Source organism: Nesoenas mayeri (genome assembly GCF_963082525.1).
Source record: "Nesoenas mayeri genome assembly, chromosome: 2".
NCBI classification, from domain to species: domain Eukaryota; kingdom Metazoa; phylum Chordata; class Aves; order Columbiformes; family Columbidae; genus Nesoenas; species Nesoenas mayeri.
Genome location: NC_137543.1, coordinates 56,619,623 through 56,635,190, shown reverse-complemented (window position 1 = coordinate 56,635,190; position 15,568 = coordinate 56,619,623). Strand labels below are relative to the sequence as shown.

General features: G+C 42.5%; 1 protein-coding gene across 3 annotated transcripts in view; it reads left to right on the top strand.

The window, feature by feature from the left end:
- Positions 1-2,057: 2,057 nt before the first annotated feature.
- SPIRE1 (spire type actin nucleation factor 1) overlaps positions 2,058-15,568 on the top strand; it is a gene marked incomplete at its 3' end in the record, with an annotated part of 129,038 nt that continues 115,527 nt past the window's right edge. For 2 of the 3 annotated variants that reach the window (XM_080338846.1, XM_080338845.1), the window contains exon 1: positions 2,058-2,468. In XM_080338846.1, coding sequence (XP_080194972.1) covers positions 2,073-2,468 — 396 coding nt within the window. In that variant the 5' untranslated portion in view covers positions 2,058-2,072. Of the gene's footprint in view, positions 2,469-15,300; positions 15,336-15,568 lie in introns of all 3 variants that reach the window. The other variant, XM_080338847.1, reaches the window with a different exon arrangement.

Here is a 15,568-nt window from a genome sequence, read left to right as displayed (position 1 = left end):
GGCTTTTCTTCTGCAGTTCTGCATTGGTGTCAGAATTCATTTAGAAAAAAGTCTGTTTTCCTTTTTCAGGGTAAGAGACGGTGCTCTCCAAGTAGCGTTGCAAGCGTGCTTTGTGAGTGGCTGAGATCCAGAAATACTGAATTTTAAGCATATGTCCTTTTCACAAATTTTGTATCTGCCTCTCTTGGACCTAGCTAAATGTAGAAGCTATTGCTTCGAAGAAGAGTTCAGTTAGGTATAGGTAATCTGCTAATCTATGAATTTATTACCTTATGGATTTTAAAAATTCTTTTAACGTTTAAAATTTAATTTGCCTGTTACTAAATTAAGTAGCTTTATTTAAATACTAGGTGTAACTTATTTGAGCAGTGCATGTTACACACATGTATGTTGCTGCAAGAGAGTGTTCAGAATAACTGGAAGTGAAATACAGGAGCTGACTTGTTAGAGCATAGCGGGGCCTTTCCAGTGTGCTGTGAACTGTGTGTACGGAAGGGAACACTGCACCGTGCTGTCTTGTCATTTATGCACTTCGGTCTTTTCATATAAAGTGGATGCTGAGGGGAAATTTTAAATTTCATTTTGCATATGCTAGGTAAAATTGTCGAATACCCAATTAAAAAAAAAAAGCATAGAAATGTTTATTTGATGTGACTTTTATTTAGTCTCTACAGCATGAAGCTGATTTTTCTGCATGCAGTGCCCACTGGCATGGTAAGGGCTGGGGAACAAGCTGGTGTGAAGGGGGAGGCTTGGCCCTTCTGGTGCCTGAGGTGCTCAGGGACGGGAACCTCACTTCACAGCTGCTGGGAAGACCATTCCTTTTGTGACCCTTTCCAGACTGTGCTTGTTTAACTGTGTCCAGCCTCTCTCTTTTCCCTTGGTATCTCCTGCCTCGTTGCTGCATAAATGGAGATTTGCAGGAGGAAGAAGCTTTTGTGCTGTGGGATGGAATATTGTGTCCAGTTCTGGGCCCCTCAGTTCCAGAAGGACAGGGAACCGCTGGAGAGAGTCCAGTGCATGGCAATCAAGATGATTAAGAGAGTGGAGCATCTCCCTGATGAGGAAAGGGTGAGGGAGCTGGGTTTCTTTAGCTTGGAGATGAGGAGACTGAGGGGTGACCTCATTAATGTTTAGAAATATGTAAATGGTGAGTGTCACAAGCATCAAGCCAGGCTCTTCTCGGTGACAACCAATGATAGGACAAGGGGTAATGGGTGCAAACTGGAACACAGGAGGTTCCACTTAAATTTGTGAAGAAACTTCTTCACAGTGAGGGTGATGGAACACTGAACAGGCTGCCCAGGCGGGTTGTGGAGTCTCCTTATCTGGAGACATTCAAAACCTGCCTGGACACCTTCCTGTGTAACCTCATCTAGGTGTTGCTGCTCTTTTGAGGTCCCTTCCGATCCCCAATATTCTGTGATTCTGTGTTGGCATCACACAGGCAGGCTGTGGGGTGGACAGCTGCCCTCCTGCTGCGACAGCAGGGCTGTGCTTTCTGCCCAAACCTCACGCTTCCATGCTGGAGATGTTGGTTGGTATCATTGTTTAACTCTTGGGGGTACAGGAGTCACACTGGAGGTGTCTGTTTCTCGCGGGGGTCGTTGAACCAGCAGCCCGATGGTTATGAGGTAAGAACAGGTCGTTATCCGTGACGAAGGCAGACGTGGAAGCCCAGCAGTTGGAGATTCAATCACACGGACGTTGCCGTGGCAGCTCCCGAAGCGAATCCCGCCTTCCGCAGCCCCGCGCAGCCGGGACGTCGCCCGCCATGACGGCTGGCGCCGGCAGGGGGCGCTGCGGCAGCGGGCAGCGGGCGCTGTGGGCGGGGGCTGGGAGGACGCCATTGCGTTGCTATGAGCTGTCCTCCGCGGGCGCCGCTCCTCCCGCCGGCCGGCCGCTGCCTGCCTGCCTGCTGCGCGGGCCGGGCTGTCCGGCGGCCTGGTGGCACTAGCGGGGCGGGGAGGATGAGCACGGCGGGACCGGGCGGCAGCAGCACAAGTAGCAGCAGCAGCCGCCGCGGCGGGGCCGGTCACTGAGCCCGAGGAGCAGCGCGGCGGAGGCCGGGCATGGCGCTGCCGGGGGAGCGCGGCGCGGAGCCCCAGCCCGGCGCCTCCCGCCCCGCCGACGAGGAGGAGGACGGCGGCGGCGGGGCCGGCGGGCAACCGGAGGCGCTGTCGCTGGAGGAGATCCTCCGTCTCTACAACCAGCCCATCAACGAGGAGCAGGCGTGGGCCGTGTGCTACCAGTGCTGCGGATCGCTGCGGGCCCGCGCCCGCCGCGGAGAGACCCCCGCCGCCCGCCTGGGGCCGGCCGCACACCTCCGCATCTGGCGGGACGGCGCCGTCACCCTGGAGCAGGGCGAGCCCCAGCGGCCGCCCCCGCCCGCCGCAGGTGAGGCCGGGCGCCGCCGTCGACCCCCCCCAGCCCCCCGGGGCCGGCCCGGTCCGGCGCAACAACGGCGGGTGCCGGGTGCGGGCGGCCGCCCTTCTCCTTCTCCCTTTGTCCGTGGGCTGACGGTCTCTTCCCGCCGGAGGGCTGCGGGGAGGGAGCGCTCGGCTCCTCAGCCGTGCCGGGGGCGGGTGGGTGTCCCTGCACCATCTCGGGTTTGTGCGCGGAAAGGGAGAAACTGTCGCCTTGAATTTAATCAGTCATCTGCGTGTTGGGTACAGGGGAGGTCAATGCGGGTTTAGGGTTTTATAATCGCATCGTCTCCTGGTGCGTAACACTGTGTCATCAGCACCTATAGCGCCTGCTTTTGGAGTCACTTTGGCCATATTGCTCGGTGTCTTTCAGAAATAGGTTAGCTTCAAAAGGTGTAGATCAATTTAGAACGGCGCTGACATTAAGTAAATAAGAAAGCCCTATAGACCTTCCAGAGGCTTAGCACCTACCATCTGTTTCCTTAAAATACCCAGGAAAACATATTTGGCATTGGAAAGGAAAAGAAGGGTGCATGTCTGTTTCTTGGTGCTTCAAAGCTTCTGGTTATGAATGTGGAAATGAATATTTTTTTGTTGAAAGTAAAACTTGATTTCTGAAAAGAACCTGAAGCGAGGCAGCAGAGGGTTGCGCTCCTATATCACAAGTGATGGTGTTCCCCAGTATCAACCTGGTCCATGTTCGACGTCACTGAATTTTCCAGGAAGACAGAGGTTTCGGCATTTTAAAGTTATGTGAAGCAGAAGGCAATGGTAAATTCACAAAATGGGGTTAATTGAGCCCTCAGCCTTTAGAACCTGGATATTACGCCTGGTGTTACAGTTTAATGAAGCCTTTTAATAGAGTGAGTGCCTGTCTGAAAAGCCTTTTGGCAGAGATTTGCAGTAATCCAGTTTGGAGCTAGCGCTACATGCAAATATCAAAATGTACTGGGTAGAAGAAGGGACATAATTTTGTTCCGCGATTGGAATGAGTCTAATAATGACTTCCATTTAAATGTGATCTAATGTGCTTTTAAAATTATTTTTAAAAATGAGTTATGGTAATGTTAATGAAATGCCAGACCAACACCCAGAAGTTCCAGGAAAATGCTTTCCTGACCAAGGCATCTGCATGTCACAAGAGCCCTGAAGAGTTCTGTGCTGCATATTGTGTGCTGCTTGTACTTACTGTGTTTTGACATGATATCAGAATCATTCCTTTCTTTCTCTTACTGTAGGAAATATATTGATTTACTATGTATTTTTTTCTTTTGTTGCTTTTTCCTTGTTATTTGTGGGCTTATTCTATTTCCTTTTACAGTACATCTTTAGTGGCCTGTAGGAAGGTCTTTGATATATCTGGATCTAAAGTTCAGGACCCTCACTGACATCCAGTGTGTTTAGTATATGCTAAAGCTGCATGCTGCATCTACATTAGTCTTTTAAATGTTTTATTTAACATGTGCTAACCTGTGTATGTTAATACTGCATTTAAATCTTTGGAGACCTTTTTTAAAAATCTTCCAACCTCGACTATTTTTCTCTTATATATATAAATTTTAACCTTGTTATTGTATGTGTACTGTTGTATATCAGTTAACACCATGTATATGTGCTGATTTCTTGAAAATCTTAGAGAGTGCATGCGTGTATATATATAAAGATAACCGGTCAGCTAAGACCTCCCAGGGAAGCATGAGGCGGGAGATATCCCAGGGGATATCCCAGCGGGGAGAGTACCCCCTCCAGTGTGGATAATAGGAAAGGGGAGGAGGGGAGGCTTCTGCCAGATGTCCATTCCTAGACCATACTTGGAGATCCTACTTTTGCATCAACCGTAGGCTGGTAGGCACCTGGATTTGAAAGGAGGCAGAATTCCTCTCCCTGGGGTCCCCTTCCTGCCCTGCATCTTCCTAGTCTTCTTAACTTTGGATAGACTTCTACAATATAAGCTATTGCTCAGCCTTCAAGCTTTCACAAAGGATTTTATATGGTTTTGGCAGTAACTGTCAACAACACGAAACAAAGGTGGTGGTCTAGTCAGCTGGCCTTCATTCTTCTTTGGTTTGTGGAGCCTGTAGGAGGTTTTCACTGGAAACACCATGTATGTGATACAGCAAATATTGGTAGTTCACTACCCTGAATGCTGAAGAGGTGACAGTAGGCTTGCTTCTCCTTGGCATCTTTTGAGCTGTCCCAGTTTTTTCCCTTATTGCTCACTGCAGTGTCCTTAGGTGATGATTAGCTTTCTGAGCCGGTTTCAGCTTGAGCCTCTTGAAGAGGTATTTATTCTTAGGCTCATGTATTCTGCTTATTAGGAATGAGAGTTTAAGAAGCAGTATTGTCCCAGTGCTATGGCTTGGGGAGCAGCACATTGTAGCACAGGCCCTGAAGCTGTTTGGCCATGTTCATTTTACTCTTGAGATACAAATAAAAGTTTTCTTAAATACTGATTATGTAGAAACTGATGGTACTTTTCCAAAGCTGTTTCTTGTGAATCAGTTTTCCGATTAGCGTGCAATACTTGACATTCCAAGTAAAAATATTTAGAAATTGAAGAAAATGTCCTTGAGATATGAAACAAAGATGACTTTCACTGATACTGAGGCAGAAAAACAACCTTGGAGTTGAATCCCCATGCTTAACCAAACCCAGAGACTGATTCTGAGATCTTTCCAGTTTTATCTATGTTTTCTATTAATATTTAGTGGTTTTGTTTTGTTTTTAATCAATAAGGTTTTGGTTAAATAGAAGTTAAAAGATTAAGAATGAAAATGTTGCTCAGCTGTTCATTTTCATGTAAGCATTGATATTACCTGAATCCCTGGAAAGAGCAGGATCAAGAAAGATTGCTGCTAATTGTTTTCCTGCATTTTTATTTCAGACAACTTAGGTTTAAATGCCCATGTCAGGAGGTTTGGAAGAGCCAGTAGGGGTTCTATGGGTTAATGCTCTGAGCTGCAAAGCTATTTTGTTCTAGCCATACATAAAAAAATGTATAGCTGTAGGTTGGTGCATAGGTTTTTGGATAATTCACAGGAACAAATATCAGCTGTTAGTTTCTGTTTTCGCAAACAGCAGAATCCTGTGTGGGCAAATAAAGGAGTCCCCGAAGAATGGTGTCTTTGGGTAGTGAACATTCAGGCTTTGTTCGGGATGGCGAAGAACGATGTGATCAGTCATGCCTGTCAGTGGGGGCTCAGGCGAAGTCGGGAGTGAGCACAGCCGTGTCACGGAGTCTGTTTCAGAGATGCTCACGGAGTGATGTTTTCACCATGTGTTGCAAAACTTACAGTTTTGCCAGAACTGAAGTGAGTAAGGAATAAGCATGAATGTGCAAAAAATGAGGAGCTCGCTGTGGTCATCTTAGTATGAATCATTGTAACTGTCTGACGTCTCAATACCACAGAAATGTGGGTTGCTTAGAAATACCCACGATGAAATTGGAGATACAGTGTAGAATGTATTTTACCTAATGGGTGTTTTAAGAGTCTCTTTGTTCCGTCCAGTTTATATGAAATGAACTAATAGTGGCATCCAGTAAAGTGCCAGGTGCAATAAAAAATAACTTCTGAAAGAGCTAAAATGCTTGGTGTAAACACATGGTTTGGCTCCTCTAAGCTTTTCTTGTGGAATGGTACTTACGAGCATTTTTTTAAAACTTGAAGCAATAATGAAGTAATAAAGGAGTAGAAAATCTGCACAGGAGCTGACAATCGACCTCATACGCAGTACATAGCTGCAGCAGAATGCCCCGGGGCATGGGAGGTTGTTTTGTTGGGGTTGTGTTGTCACTATGAGTTGGATAAGGGGATCTTGCTTCTCAGAGTGCCGGCTGTGCTGTCTCCCTCCCGCAGGGATGAGCAGAGTTGGAGAAACCCAGAGTCTTCCTCAAATGTTTTGTCAGCACCAGGTCTGTGATTTAGCAAAGGCAGACGCTGATTTTTGGGCATTGCACTGAGTTCCTGAAGAGAAACAGCCCTGAGAATCTCGGAAAGGGACAAGGGCAGGTAGCTGGAAAACCAAACCATGCCAATATCCATCTGCTGGCTCTTGAGGGCTGGAATGTGTGTGGTTCTCCTTGGCCTTCCCTCTGTCTCCTGCGGGTAGTGTCAGTGGCCCTTCTTCTGCCTTGTCCTCCAGCCCCAGAGGAGAAAGCACAAGAAGGAAATTACTGCTGGTTCTATCAGAAGCAAGTCCTATGCAGATTTTTCTCTTGGAAATCTGCCAGGCATTCAGCGGGAGGTCATGATGCATGGAGTGTTCTGGCTTTGCCTCAAAAAGATCACAGAGAAGTTGACTGCATGGTGGCGTTCACGGGACTCAGAGGGCTGAGGATGAGACACACTGGAGAGGAATAGCTTACAGTGTCTTGGCAGTTTTAATGACTTTCATGTCCTTCTTACACTCTGGTGTGCCCAGGTATTGGAAGGTAGCATGGAGAAATATAGCACGAGTAAATGCAAATTTAGCTTGTGTGCATCAAGACTTTCTCATCTGTCAGTCTCTTGTAGAGCACAGGGGAAAAATATGCAGGATTTTTAGAGGAAAATGAATGTACTGACGTTTTGCTTCTAATTTTGTCGACCCTTTTGAAAGATAATGAATGCGAGTAGCCTTGCTTGCTGTTTAAATTTCAAAACAGGTATTGCTATGAATATGGCTACAATAAGTAGTACCTCTAGAATTAAGAGTTAACTATGTTCTGAATTCAGATTTTGTTCAAGGGTATTCAGAACCATCTGTATTTAAAACCAGTAGGGTTTGATGTGCTAAACCTCACCTTTTTAAGTTTTAAGATAGATATATAGATATGTTAATGTTGGAAGTCAAGGCAGGAAGAAAATGTCACTGGACAGCAGAGAGGAGCCTCGGTGGGTTGATACTTCATCTGTCCTCGCTTGCTTTGCTGATCTGTGGAAGAGGGAAAGCTTAGGTCTTTTTTGTGCCAGGCTTTCTGCCGTCAGTGTGGTTCCCAGTACGTAAGGGTGAACTGGAAGGCTTCCAGTCATGGCTTATGCTGATGCATCCCATGCACTGGGATTACATGGGCACTCTGTGAACGTAGGCAGATGGGTAGGGGCCCTATTGTAGACAGCTCTGGTGGGGGAGGACAAAATAAGCAAAGAAAAGATATCAGCGTAACAAAAATAACGTCTCTGGAGGAAAAAAGAAAAAACCCAGCCAAACAAAAGGCATATTCCAAATGCTTGCACAAAAGAAATGGAAGGAAGTTGCCCACAGTTACCTCTATTTTTATGCAGAGATGTTGAAAATGGTAAGTAGGCAGTGAAGGAATAAAAACTAATTTGGTGTTGACTGAAATCTGCCTTTGTTCCTAAGGAAAACTTGAGAGCACAGAACTCTTAGGAATTGTGGGCTCTTGATGTTCATAATGGCTTAAAGTAAAACATAACACGTTTGTAATTTAATGGAGGTTTTCTTGAATAGTGCAATAAAAATGTTGCTGTAGAAAGGAAAGCGGAATTGTGGTTGTCATTGTTAACCGTGACTGAAGACTAGAGTAAAAAATGAGACATCTGCCATGATGTTGCAGAGAGTTAATATCGTGTCCCTATGGGGCGTCACTGGAGAAAGAACAGGGCTGCCTTTTTTTTAAAAAAAATTAAAAAAAAAGAAGTGTAATGTAGTCCAGCTTCAGGGGCTGGAGGTGACAGTTTACACCGCAGTACCCAGTGAGAGGGAATGGGGTGATGGGTGAGACTGGGGTAGCACAAGAAGGGCTTTGAAAACGAAGACGATAGCAGTGTATGATGTGACGGAGGGAGAGAGAGCGAATGCCTTTAACAGGATGATGCAGAGAGCAAGATGCGATCAGTGCAACGGGCAGTGAAAACAGCCCACGCAGGAGCAGCGTTGTGAATGGGTCTGACCCGAGCGTGGCTGCCTTTGCCAAGTGTGCCATAGGTATGTTGCAGGTGACAAGAGGATTAGAGGTACACAACATCCTAGATCCATGTTGGCAATGAACAGAAGTGGGAAAGCTTTTCCATAATGTCTGTTAAAAGGAAGCTGGAGGGTGCTCACTTTTTCTTTCTGAATGAATTTATCACCTTACAGCATTGGATCTCATAAAGAGACAAAACTAATATTGTTCCTAATAAAACCTTACGCTAGCTTGCATGACACATGCAACTATGAGTGTGTTATTGGATTTTATTACTGTGCACTTTAAGAGGAAGAAAAAGAGATAAGTCAGATTTTACAGTGTAAATACAAGACTGCAAAGACATAGCTGAGGTAGAGGAGAATTAAGAGAACTACTTTTTAATCTACTTGAGAGAGTTTATTAACAGCTGATGAAAGTTCTTAACAGATCCTACAGTGCTGTGTTATCAATTTAGAAAACCTGTAACCTGCTTAAAAGTCTGGATCCATCAAACATGATGGTAGAAACTTCTGCTGACTTTAATGGAGTCAGAATTCTGCCACAAGCACACAAGCTCCAGGAAAAATTAGAATATGGTTAGAGTAACAGTACTTTTGTTTCTTTAAAAAAAGAAAAAAAAAAAAGAGAGAGAGAGACATGAACTCTGCAAATTCGCACTTTTTGGAAAGGGTTGCTATCTGGACAGGCCAGAGGAAAGCGAATGTAGTATCTGTAGTTAAGCATCTGCAGAAGAGACTGGCGGCTACGAATAGAGCTCGGCAGCACTTGGAGATGCTTATCTACCACAGCATTCATCTTAGAATTAAAAAACAAAAGGTGATTTCTAGGTAAACTTAAGAGTTTGCTAAAGAGGACGAGAATGGAACATGAAAAGAGCTGTATGGTAACCACAGCCGGTTTCCTTGTGCAGAGTAGAAATGCAACAAGATGAGGAATGACCTTTTAATTATATCTTAGAAGGTAGCACTAAGGTAGTATGTATTTGCTAACTGGAATTAAAGAATATTATTTTAAAATAATTTTTATTACAAAATGTAACTGGGTATTAGCACCAAAGACCTTTCAGTGATTACCTTTGCTTTTTGCAATGTGCAAGGGGATTGCTTTTGACTGTATAAAATGAGGAGTAACTTCAGTGAAGTGTTGAATGGAGAAAGATGAAGGCATGAGAAAAGACTGACACAGGGAAGGAAAGTCCTGGACACCTTTGGTCTAGTAACCTCTCTAAGAATTTTCCTTGTATTTTCTTAGACATTTCTTTCTCTTTCTCTTTTCCTCTCCCAAGTAGAAAAATGAGGTGTACCATTTCTAAATCATCAGCTGTAGGCTGATACAGAAATCACGACTCTGATCCAAAAAGCCACAAGCTGTAAAAACTCATCCCATTTCTTGTTGCCTTCCAATTACAGTTTAATGGAAGAATGTGTTGATCTTCCAAGCCCAAGTATTCTACTTGAAAACATGGCTCTCTGTGGGTGCTGTTCTGAGGGGTCTGTGTTTACCCCTCCTCATCCAGTCTGCCTCTTTCTGCTTCCTCATGTCCTCACTTTTGACCTTCCCTTGCAGCCTGAAATGATCAGCACAGATTTTTCAGGCAATAGTGTAGCTGACATATACACTGGCAACAAACCCCAAACTTATTTTGTGTTAGAGATTAATATTCTAATTAAACACTACATTACTCTTACTCCTAAGCTTTACTTTACCTATATTTGTCTTTTTCACTTTTTTCTTTTCCCGTTTATCATGCAAGATTTCTCTGTCCTCCTCTGTTTATGTTGTAATATCCATCCTCTGCCAGAAGTCTGGCTCACTCCTGCTACATCAATATTTCCCTCTCCCTTCATTTAATTATGAATCCTATTCTTCGCGTACTCATCTCTTTTTCCTTATGTTGCTTGTTTGCCTTTGCTTTTTTCATTCTTTCCCTTTTATTGGTACTAATCTTGACTCTTGCATTGACAGCTGTGTCAGAATTGGTAACTAACACTCCAGTTCCTGCAATCAGATGATTAAATGTGAGTCTGAACTTCCCCTTCCCCCTTTTTTTTAAGGAGTTCCTTGTTCTCTTAAGTGTGGGGAAAAGCTCACTATTCTAGCTACAGTGCCTCTTGAAGACAAAAAAGCTAGAAAGCAAATACCTATTCAACGGGTTAATTTGGGGGCTTGACTAAAGAGTATTCAATTTAAGGATCTTGAGTTAGACTCCCATGTTCTCCTTTGCTCCCTTTCCTTCTATGAACCTCTGTGTTCCTTCTTCAGCCATGTTTTCCACTGTCCTCCAATACGTCTGGGCAGTGACTGTCTTTCCTGAGGGCAACTTGAGTTCTGCTGTCATGGAAATAGCAGCTTGATTTCACCCAAAACCTGAAGAAATGTGGTGTTTAATTAGAATATTAATCTCTAACACAAAATAAGTTTGGGGTTTGTTGCCAGTGTATATGTCAGCTACACTATTGCCTGAAAAATCTGTGCTGATCATTTCAGTTCTGCAAGAAGCTGTGTGGAAGCAAATGCTTTTGGATCTATGCAGAAGAATCTGAGGCATTAGAGGAAGGCTGGGGAGATGCTCTGAGGCTCTAAGCTGCGATGAGCAGAGGCTCATTGGAGTAGCTGGTTACAGCTGAAGCAGTGGCTGTGTGATTCTGGTGTCACGTTGCTTAATTTTTCTTTGGATAGTGGAGTGGAAATGGTCTTGCACATTCTGCACGTTTTCTTACAAATATCCTGTGTCTGTCCATTTTAATGTACTGAATTATCTATTTTGCTTTTAAATTTTGGTGTTCCATTTGTACTTCTTACGGGCAGCAGTACTTAACATGCTTGCTCTTTGTTCTTGTATCTATGAAGACCCTTTCTAACCATGACCTTTTAAATTGTGCTTCAGTGAAGCACAGGCTATAGAGAAATTGACCACGGTCTTTTTTTAACAGCATTGTGAGATATTTTTGAGAAAATAATTATTTTTCGCTGTCTAACCAGCAGCCTGAAGCTCTTGCCTTGAGGAATGAGTCAGTGTGCCCTAATGGTTGATGTAAGTTTGGCATGACTCCTCTTGTTGAGGGTTTGAAGTAAGAATAATTTTCAAATAGAAATTTTGAGGAATGAAAAATGACTGTGAAGGTTTGGGGCTTTTTCTTTTTGGCAGCAAATATGTCTCTTTTAAAGATTGTTTTCGGAGATACAGGAAACCTCTAATTTAAGTTTCAGACCTTCTTGCAAAAACTGTGCATTTTTTTTTTCATTCAAGCAATCATCTAATCTTCCAAATTGCAGATTGTTTATAAATTGAAGTTAACTTGACAGTTAGTTATGCTACTTACTAGTAATGAATGCATTAGTCACTGTTGGAAAGCTGTCATGGAAAAATACTGTTGAATTTTTTTGTCAGTAAGAGTGGTGAAAATGCTACACAGATTAGGATCTAGTTGAATGGTTGTGAAGTCTGGATCTGTGTTAAGAAGCAGCAGCTTAAATAATTTTGTAAGTCTTCACCTATTTACCAGATAAGCGCTTAATACTGCTTACAGGCAGAGACTATTCCATGGCTTCTTGCAGAGAATACAGCCTAAGTATGACCCTCGGCTACACTGCAAAGCTTTTGCTTTTTCAGCCATATCAGCTGAAGACAGAAGAAATTTCTATTCTCAGTCAGTGTAAGTAAAGCCACTATAAGTAAACTGGCTTGCATCGGCCATACAAAAGCAAAGTCATTTCAGCCTTGATAGATGCAGTAAGTGCATGTTTCTTGGGCCAGTACTGTTAATGCTGGTCTCAAGATTCCCACAGGAATGAGCTGATAAGTCACTGCAAACAGCTCAGGGAAGTCTGTTAAGTGTATAGCTGGACTCAAGGTACAGAGGGATATGGAATGGTATGGTAGGAAAACATTCTTTTGCAAATGTAATAGACCCAGGCAGGATGTCTCAGCAAAGCATATTTTAATAATGATTTTGCAAGACCGAGTGTTCTCCATAAAGGTAGGCACACCTAATAGCGCAAAAGGCCCCTGCTTATATCCCCCCAAAATCCTGGCTGCAATTTCCCTCCCCTGTTCCCCATTGGTGGGGTACTTCAGGGTTTACAGACTATCCCGAGGCACACAATACCCTTCCCCTTATCAATCTATTTAAGATATGGATTCCTGGTACTTTGGCTATACTTCCCCCTAAATTAACTTATCAATACAGGTATCAGTATGTATACAGGTGTCAGTACATATCACGGGAAGAGACTGTGTATTACATTAAGAATTCATAGTCCGATGTCTCTCGGTCCTTCCCCCCTGCTGGGGTCAGGTGCCAGGTCCTCAGTTATGTATAAACAACAGTTCTTCGTTAAATGTTCCTTACAGTGTGGTTAATAGTTACCATAATGCAGAATATCATATTAAAATGTTGTAAGTCAGTAGTTTGCATCTGTCTGGAGTACTGTCCACGGTGCATTTAAGTTGGACTTAAACTACTTGTTATTCCCCCTTTCCTCTAAGCACAAGGAATCATGACAACACTATTGCTTTTAAAAGCGCTGATATAAATGTTGCCCTTCTCTTCTGTTGTTGCCCGCTTCACAAGTAATAGGAATAAGTGATCCAGTTTAAGATGTTCACAACATTTTTTTAATAATAAAACAAAAATGTAATGATGATTTGCTCTGAAAGTGGTAGTGAATTTTGATGGTACGATGTATGAATTAAGGAAGGTTTTCAAAGTTTAAGTGCTTTTCCTTGAAAACAAGCCTTCATGGAAGTTTATTGAAGAAGATATGTCAAAGGGGCTGTGACATAAGCTTCTTGCTATTTCTTTCACAATTTTTAACTTACTTGTTTTGGTCTGGGCTCATTAATTTGTTTTGTGCTTCAGGTGTAGGTTAAGACTTCTATTAAAGGGATCTTCATAGAATCTCAGTGTTGCTGTGAGGTGTAGCAATTAATACTTTGCATCTGTGCTACTGAGAGGATCTATTATAATATATAGTTTGACTCCTACTCCATTAGACTGTCAGAGACGCAAATCAGGATATTTTAAATTATCAGTGATTGCAAACATTGGCGGCTTTCTGTATGCCCTTGTATCATTCTAGGTTTAAAATTACTACTTTCTTCTGAAGCAGTATCTTTTAAAAAATTGTATTTTTTTCCAAAAGAGGCAGCACACTTCTCCCCCTACCCGCTCCTACATTTCTGTGATTTGATTTTACATCATCTTGTATCATGGAGGTATGTTGTTCTGGTCATCTGTCATTTGAGTTTTACAGAAGTAGCCCCTAGTGTTCATAAATCTGCTAATAAATGTAGGGTTATTTCAAAAAAGTTCTCAGCAGATTTCTCCCATTTATAATTTATAACAATCACACAAATGTTGTTACCATTTGAAAGACAAAATATGTCTCTTACGTGGATCTTGAAGTGAATCAACCAGAATCACCAGTCCTGTTGAACAGATGATACATGATGCAAAAACTGCCTTTTAAAGCCGCTCATGTGTTCTTCATTTTGAAGTCAAGACACTAGTGCTGAGCATTCCGCTGGCATTGGCAGCAGCTCAAAATGAAGGTCAGCAACTTTCACAAGGTTTGGTGGATATTCCCAATTCATCCAAGATGTGTTTGACCTTTAGTTTCAAGGGGAAGATGAACAGTTCAATATGAAAAATTAATCTTTTTCTCAGCAGGTGACTCTCCCCTAGTGCTGACAGTTTTGCATGCCGTTCAGATTTAATGTATTAAGTCAGTCGCTCCTCTGTGCAAACATTGTGCTAACCAGTTGGCTGAGCTTCCTTGGGCTTGCTGGGCAATGTGATGAAACAGTCCCTCCACTTAGGGCTACAAATTGCAGGCTCTTCAGAATTATTGCAGTAAATCCTATGGCTACACTGGGTAACGTTCAGCAACTATTGCTTGTAACATATGCTCTCATTGTACACACAGGCAAGCAAACACGCGCCGTTCTAGTTTTTGAGTACATGGGGACTCAAAATCGTGTCATGCATTTCCTAAGGGTGAGTCCCGTCAGGCCCAAGTCACAAATCTTAAACTAGCAGTGCGGGTGCGGTGCAGCCAAAAAGCAAAGACAAAAAGATTGCTCTTTTTTAATTACCAAACTCTATGTGTTTGGAAATTAAAGTTTTGGGTGGCTCCCCTTTGAAAGGAGTATGTTTCTGTGGAATACTTGGCTTATTTGAATGTCATTTTTTCCAACAGAAAATCATCCTGTCAGAATTACTTCACCCTACTTTGATATGAACTATTAATATGAAATTATAATCTTGCTGATCATAGTGAAACTGTACTTTCCTAATATGCTGTGAAATTTCAGTCTTATGTTTTGTAAGCTGTCAAGCCATTTAAACTTTTTTTCCCAAGTGTTTTGTCTTTGAGAAAATTGAGATTTCAATTTGATAAAACAATTCAGAAACTTAATTTTTCCGTATTAGAGAAATTCCAAAGTGTTGTTTCTGAACTCAGAGAAAATGCAAAAATTGACAAGAGGGGGCTTAGAAAAATATTATAGTGATGTTTTGACTTTAATTTCCTTGAACTTTGTGTTGTTGAACTCTTTGATATCCCAGAAGTATCAGATGAAACACTGGCTTTTCCCTGGTTTATGAATCAATGTTGTTTTTCTCTCTTGAAATAATTATTTGCTGCTGCTTAATTGAAGCCAACATGTTTTCATGTTCTCTCCATGGCCAAGCATCAGTCATACAATTTAAATAATGAAGCCAGGCGTTGAAGACATCTTTTAAAAAGAGAGTATTGTGAAGAATCCACATAAAGAGGGCAGGGCTGCCTTCTTGTGAATTCTGTGATGCATACATAATAGCACTATTATTTAAATGTATGAATAAAGTAAGGCAAATAATATTTGGCGATTACTCAAAAAAGTTACTCAAGTTTTTATTTTTTTATTTGGTAATTGTCTTTTACTTAATCTGAAACTTTCTCTTTTTTTTCCAATTACAGACACATCGAGCCGTTTACACTGCACAGAAATGGAGGTGAGTGAAGTATTTTGTGTTCTCTACTGGTGCTGGTTTAACTCAGCTGTTTTTCATTAACATAGAGTGCAATGTGGTACATTTATAGTGTGGACTTGTCATTGCAATATTGTACCGTGAAATGCGTATTTTATTTATGACTTTCATTAACAGCTGCATAAATGTGTCTTAGCGTGGAATATTTGGTCTCACATTCAGAAACAGAGGAAAGGCCACATGATTTTCCAAGAGCA